Source organism: Cyprinus carpio, chromosome B14, assembly GCF_018340385.1.
Source record: "Cyprinus carpio isolate SPL01 chromosome B14, ASM1834038v1, whole genome shotgun sequence".
Lineage (NCBI taxonomy): Eukaryota > Metazoa > Chordata > Actinopteri > Cypriniformes > Cyprinidae > Cyprinus > Cyprinus carpio.
Genome location: NC_056610.1, coordinates 6,593,162 through 6,600,876, shown reverse-complemented (window position 1 = coordinate 6,600,876; position 7,715 = coordinate 6,593,162). Strand labels below are relative to the sequence as shown.

The window sequence follows — 7,715 nt, the reverse complement described above, 5'->3', positions numbered from 1 at the left end:
CTTTCATTCAATAAAGAGCTTAACTGTGACTTCTTCTGCTGCAAATTATTTATCATAGTTTGATCATTTCTTTGTAATGCAACAGTTTCTATAGAATCTATGTCTTTTTCAAGTCTTTGAACTGTTTCTCTTTCTATGACAGTGGAATATGCAGTATATTGTTGACAATATGTTCTAATATGAATTTTGCCAACGTCCCACCACTGCTTTAAATTTTCAAAATCTGCCTTTTTAGTTCTCCATTGATTCCAAAAAGTTACAAAATGTTCGCAAAAAGATACATCTTGCAATAATTTAGCATTGAAATGCCAATATGAGGATTTTCTTGGAGAGTGTACCATATTAACTGAAATAAACACCAGGTGGTGATCAGAAAATCCCACAGGACAAATACAACAATCAATGATTCTATTATTAAAAGATTCTGAAACATAGATTCTATCTAATCGGGCAGCACTGACTCGATTATCAGACATTTTAACCCAGGTATATTGTCTCTCTACTGGGTGTTTAATTCTCCACATATCCAACAATTCAGCTTCCTTCATTAATTTTGACAAAAAAATAGAAGAAGGCTCCTCATTTACACGGTCAACAGTAAATTTTTCCGTGCAATTCCAGTCTCCACCAATAATAATATTTCCAATCACTAAAATCTTGTTTTAAAATATTACTCAACATATTAAAGAAAATAATTCTTTCATGTCCCAGGTTTGGTGCATAAACATTTATGAAGTAAAAAATGACCCCTTCAATAACAACTTTGACAAGAGCAAGATGACCTTTTACAAATTCTTCTGTTTTCACAATGCTAATCCTTTTGTCTGGCATAAAAAGAAAAGCAATTCCCGCACTCAGATTTGTGCCATGACTAAGGATATAATGAACCTTCCACCACATTCCCCACTCGACTTCATTATCAACATCGCTATGAGTTTCTTGTAACAAAACAACATTAAACTTTTTTTGATGCATTATTTAAGACACCAAGGCTCTTTTATGCCTATCCCTCTCTCCATTAATATTTAGTGATCCCACCCTCAATGAATCCATATATAAAGTAAGGAAGGGACAGAGACAGAACAGAAAAGAGCAGCAAAAAAGGACACACCGCGTGATGCATGGTTAGTTGTTTACAAAAAAAAGCTCTTAATTTTCTCTTTTTATCCACCTTTCTGCATTTTCTAATGGAAGTAATGTGTTTTTTCAAACGAAACCGTTTCTTTTCACTCAACAGATCATGACTTACATTTTTATAAAGAAAGGCCACAGATCTCTCAAATTTTTCCACATCAGGAAAAAAATCTTTGATATTAACTTGTCTTCCAAAACTGTCATCAAGAAAGCTATTAATTTCCTCTAATGTATATAAAGAGGAATCTTTATTCATATCTTGAGAAGTGCCTTCAGGTCCACACACAGAACCTGCTTGTGAATCACAATCAAAATCAAGAGAACCATTATCATCTGATACGTCATCCATTACACTTGCATCATTACTGGAACACAAATCTTTCTGACTCGCCTGCATACAACCATCCTCCACACAACTACTGGAACTGGGTCCTGTCTGCATCACATTATTATCTTGTTGTTCATCACCTCTAATGTTCTGCACACCATTCCTGATACATTTAACCTTTTGGCTTACATGTACATCAATATCTCTGCCATCGGAAATAATAGCAACTTTCTCTACAGTTTTTGTAGCGGACGGCGCCGCATCATCATTACTCACCGGCATACACGATGTGGATCCCTCCCCCTGAACTGAAATCTCCGACACACTTCCCTCACCTGAGACACCAGGCCCGCTCTCCACTGCTTGCTCTAGGTGTGGGCATGTAAATTTTTTATGGCCAATGTCACCGCATTCATAGCATCGTAAATGCCCAGTTGATGCATATACCATATAGGTTCTCCCGTCATGTCGCACGCGAAAAGACACATCCATTGAATTTTCTGGAGAATCCAAAAACATAAACACTTGTCTTCTAAAAGACTTAACGTGTTTCAAGGACGGGTGTTTACAACCCAAAGGGATTGTTTTAAAACCACTCGCAAATCAGGAATAAAAGGCGGAACGTTAGATACAGTAATTTTAGCAGACGGGGCATACAAAGGGATAACCTGAACAAGGTTTTCATTTATAACAAGACCAGTTTCGATCACACGATTAACAAGGCTATGATCCTTCAAAAAAATCACTACAGCCTTGTTCATACGAGAGGCGGACACAATGTTTTCATGTCTGACTTCTTCCCCAGTGGAAACGAGAACGTCTTCTACCGAGACGCCGTCCTCGGGTATGTACCTGAAACCATTTCGCAGTGACAACGACGGCGTCTCCTCGTGAGACGCCATCTCACTGCGCAGTTTCTACAAGGTGCTCAAAATAGCAAACTCCAGACCATGCAGGAAAATAGAAAGGAAAAGATACTCAAATTTTAGAAAATAAGTGTATTCACACAGCTCAGGTCTCACCCACCACCACTCTCAAACTTCTCCCAGCATGCACTCCGAGAGAGAGAGAGAGCGAGAGAGAGAGAGAGAGAGAGAGAGAGAGAGAGCGCGAGCGAGCGAGCAAGCAAGCGAGCGCTCACGCGCAAGAGAGTGGAGAGTCATGGCAGTATTTACTCATAAACTAAATCACAACCTGTTAAGAACCATCAAAGAATCTCATCACCTTAATTAAAAGGGGTCAAAGCCTAGAAGCGCATCTAAATAGTTAACAAGCGGTTACTTGCATTGGTTCTGTAGTTGCTGAGTAAACTGTCCCGGTGCATGTATAATGCATAGATTCCTGTTGAATCCTGTTAGGAGTGAAACCTTCGTCATTTCATCCATGGGCTGACTGCTCCGAAGTGAATCAACAAAGTTGCTGAAAACTGCCAGAAGATCGGACTCCCCGGAAGGGGAGTCGCGAGGTGTCCAAGGTGATGGGTGTCTCCAGGGAACCGCAAGTTAAGAGAAGCGCCTTTTGGGTGTGGAAGGAGGTTTTTATCTGGTTTCCCGGTAACACCCCTTTTGGTTGGATTGACCAATAACAAGGCATATAGTTTCAGCGGGAAAGTGTTTCTTTGTCTCAATGACACCTGATTTGCATATTTTATAAATGGCGTGATGAACTGGTTATCTGGTAACCCAAACTATGGTACAAATAGTATGATGCATTTTAGGCTCACATAGTAGAGATATTTAGCTAAGGCAAACCGAGAGGTTTAATTAGGTACAAAGAAAGATATGGAAGACAGATAGAAACATAAAGATACATTCTTATGCTTGGATATAGGCACTTAGAGGTCAACTAACACGACTAGAGAATCATAACTATGCTAATATGAGCTGGGAAACATACAAACACACAGGAATATATCGTATACATTTGGAATGGCTTACATCCTGAGTTAAATGCAAGAAGGTTTGAGTGTGTGTGTGTGTGTGTGTGTGTATGTGTGTGCGAGCGGCATGGTGAGGTCTTTTCCTCTGCATGCTTTGGCCATTGAAGCTGATTAAGATCTCTTTGAAGCTTATGAGTCCGAGCTAGGAATATAGAGGTGTTCCTGGTGATGCTCAAACAGGCCCCTAAAGGTGTCAATGGCACTGTTTGATGCAGACTCATTGGCTCTAAGCTGTGATTTACATGAGGTCAGTCAGTAGATTAAAAATCTTTCTGAATATTAGAATGAATGTGTTATCATGATCTAGTCCATATGCTACAGATACTTATTGATTAATTTAATTTTAATTGCTTTTATCAATTTTAACAATAACATCATACAATTTTAACCAGGAAATACTTTTTCTAATTTGAAATTTGAATTTCATTTGCAATTAAGTTTTGGTTCTACCTGTTAGGCCTTCTTTTCTCTCTCCTTCAGTTATTTAATTAACTCAGCCCAAATTTTCATAGGTTTTCCCATTTGGCTTTAGCCTGTTAGTGGCAAAACCACAAAAGGAAAATTAGGGTTTTCCTCAATACTTAGTGTTATCCTGCTAATGCAGTAAAACCAACCCCTAGGTGTATCGACTCAACAGCGCAACCACCCTGTCATTATTCTAACACTGGGAGCAAAACTTATCTTCTTCTTCTTCTCTCTCTCTCAGCTGTCTTCTTCTGATTTGACTACTGCTGCCGTTTTGGGTTTGTACCTGTGAGAATCATAAATGCAGAGAACTTTAGAAACATTTAACGAAATTTTGTGAAACTTGAACACTTTGTTTCAAAATTGTCTGACTCTCACCCTACCTTCCCTTCTCACCCTGGGATCCTACCCTGTTAAGGCTAAAGTAGGTCAACAAGAGGACTGATAGGTGTTCGCCAAATATTGAACACGCAGCTTGAAATGCTCGAATTGGTGTTTGGTTGTCAATCCTACCAGCTGAGAAACCAATACTGTCATTTCTATTGTTTTTCTTCTGCCCCGGAGGATTTTAAAAGCAATCACAGTCCTGGTATTTAGAAATCCCCATTTCCAAAGCCCTGTCTAGAAGCATCCTTTTAAATGAAACTTAACAAAAAATAAAAAAATAAAGAAGAAAATTTAATTGTACTCATTCTGCAACCAGAAAAGGGTATTGTGTTTTGTCTTTCTCTCTCATCTTTCCATTGGCTCTAATCTTTCCTTACAGAAAAAAAACTTTCTTTTATAGGAAAAGTGGAAGCAGCCAAATATTATTCTGTTCCTTTCTCTGTTTGTTACTCTTCTTTTCTCCCTCTGTTCTCTAGCTATGCTACCTGTGTGTGCTTATTAATTTTCCCCACAGAGACTTCAAATTAGAAGCACGCCCACCAGAGATTCACAATCGCTGAGAACTACACTCACCTGCCCATTACACACTCAACATCAACCCACACTTGACATTGCACACTTACACCTCTGTTTTGCCTTGTTTTGGTTTGTTTTGTTTTCTCCTCTTCAAGGTCTGTGTCAGTCTAGGTTCTAGATCTCCCTCACCGTGGCAAAACATGTCTCGCACAACAGACCCTATTGGCCACTGGGAGGACCCCGAGACATGGCTAAGTGTCGCAACAGACAGCCTCCTACCCAAGGCTGCTGAAACACTGAAGCATCAGACACAGGACCAGCTGGATGACAACATAACAAGCCTCATGAGACAAGACCCAAGTCAGAGCTACAGTCACAAAGAACTAGCCAAGATCACAGGCTCCTTAAGCCACACACTCATCACCACCTTCGAGCTAGGCAACAGGCACGCTGCCCATCTCCAGCAGGAGCTGACATGTGCACAACAACGCGTCAAGCAGCTAGAACTGGAGGCTCAGGAACGACGGGAAGGACCCGATGAAGTGGAACAAAGCGCAGAGGAGGAGATCACCAGGCTAAAAGAAACCCTAACAGCTACTACACAAGAAATGGAACAAGTCAAGGTGGACTACGCTGATCTCTCCAACAGGCTACAGTATGCGGAACAGCTCCTGAAAAAGGCAAATGCTGACTTCAGGGACAAGAACGGCAGAATTAAAGCCCTTGAAACTCACCTGGATGAGTCAAGAAAAGAAATCAGCAGCCTAACACGACAGCTGGACTACATCAAAGAGGAGTCCTACAGCTTCAGAGAGGAACTCAGACATGCCTATGAGCTACACCCTGAGCCTCCAAGGACACGACGGGCACCAGGCTCACCCCTGCCAAGCAGGCCCGGGTCCCCTGTTTCTGGACTGACACGTGAAGGGGAAGGGGAAGGGGGCAGCACTGAAACACCAGCTCCCTCTGAAGAACTTTACATCACGACAAAGCTAAAAGAAACTGCTCCAGCCAGCCACAGATCATCGCATGGCTTGGACCTCAAAGACCTCGACAAGCTCCCCAGGAACATTGGCAAATTCACCCCAAGTGTGCCAGGTAGCCAGGATATCCAAGCTTATCTGCAAGATATCGATTTCCACCTGGAAATGAGACCCAATGTCACTGACAAAGATAGACTCTATCTGCTCCGAACAACATCCAGCTCTGAAGTGTGCAGCTTCCTGGAATGGCAGCCTGCTCACACAAAGACTGATTACAACCTGCTCAGAGAAGCCCTCATCAAAGAATTCGCTGACCCTGAGTCAAAACAAGGACTAGTGGCTGCCCTGGAGATGAAACAAGGTCGTCATGAATCTCCTCAAGCCTACTACAGTCAACTCAGACGAGCATACTTTGGAACTCGCAACGAACAGAACATGGAGGAGGATGTGAATTTCAAAACTCTCGTCCTGAGAAACCTTCATCCTGGGGTAAGCCACCATCTTGGTGTCCTTGCATGTCCACGGACAATGAGAGCTCAACAGTTGCGAGACTTGGCGCACAAAGCCTATGGCAAACAGAAGATGGCCTCAGAGAAGGGCGCCAAAACCCCAGCAGTTCTTGACTTCAACACTCAAAGTCAAGGTCTGGCTCTAGAGGGCGCCCAATATCAAGACCATGCCAAGCCGTCACCCAAAGAGTGGAACACACCCTTGTCCAACAGAGAACGGTACTCCCACGCTGGTACCCGACCTAAACAAAGGAACAACCGCTGGGATGGACCGCATGGACAACAACACTCACCTGGACGTCACTGGGAGAAGTCATGGGACTCATCAAGGCCTCATGAGAATCACTGGGAAAGATTGTGGAATCAGCCAAGCTCAAGAGGGAAAAACTCGTGGGAATTCAACGGAACCTCCAAGGGAAATCGACAAACACACCCTGGAGCAACCAGCCCAAGGAATCGACTAAAAAAACCTCACAAAGATTCCAAGCTGAAAATCCAGTCCCTCAGCTCTTAGGCGACCTCATTGAGAAAGGTATAGCAAGAAAGTTTTATCTCTCCATCATCATCAAACGCCACTTCAAAGTCAAAGCCCTTCTCGACACAGGAGCCAACATCACCCTAATGTCGACCGAACTCTTCGAAGAAGTCCAAGAAAGAACAAAGAGGTCTAATAGCACCCTCAAACTTCAAAGGTGCGAGCTGAACCTTCAAGCATTTTCCCATACGGGCCTACAACTAAAACATATGGCCCCAATTCACCTAACTGTGGGACCGATGGACCTCGTTCACACAGTATACATCTCACCACTCAACACGTATCCACTCCTCATTGGAAAGGACCTGCTTAATCACTTTGAGCCCTTAATAGACTTTAAGCACCTAAAGATATGGACGCAAGTCCGTGAGCCTCTGCCCTTCCAGTCAGTAGACTCCGAGTCGCAGTGTCAAGACACAGACACCACTGCCAACTCACTGACTGATGATGCAATGTCAAGGCCAGGGCCAAACAACTCCAAGCAGCAAGAACCTGGACCCTTTCCTCTGCTCACTGCAGGTGCCTGACTCAGACTCAGGCCCCCTTAGAATCATGACTGCCATAAATGTCCACGATACATCAGTGTCCGACGCAGCACTAGCCCTGTGGGCGGAGAACTCAGCTATCAGCCTGAAGCTTTTCAGAACATTGAAGCAGAGACATCGGAGCCTACCACACGCCTCGAAGCACAGCCGCTTCCCTCTTAGCCCCTTGTCGACAACCATGGCTACCTCCAAGATCATCTACACTGTGGACATACGATGGAACAACAGACACCTGAGTCACTACTTCCTCGTTGTCCCCAACCTACCTCATGACATCTACATTGGAGCAGACATCATGGTCCGGCTCAATGCCTTTGTGGACATCGTGAACGACGTCATATGGGCTCCCCTGTCACACCAACTGACCACTGCAG

At 43.2% G+C, this 7,715-nt stretch overlaps 1 protein-coding gene across 1 annotated transcript; it reads left to right on the top strand.

The window, feature by feature from the left end:
* Window positions 1-4,969: 4,969 nt before the first annotated feature.
* LOC109092092 lies at window positions 4,970-7,323 on the top strand. Its single transcript, XM_042737712.1, is given in 3 exon segments — window positions 4,970-5,674; window positions 5,762-6,721; window positions 6,724-7,323. Coding segments are annotated over 3 exon segments (2,265 nt in total).
* The last annotated feature ends 392 nt before the right edge of the window (window positions 7,324-7,715 follow it).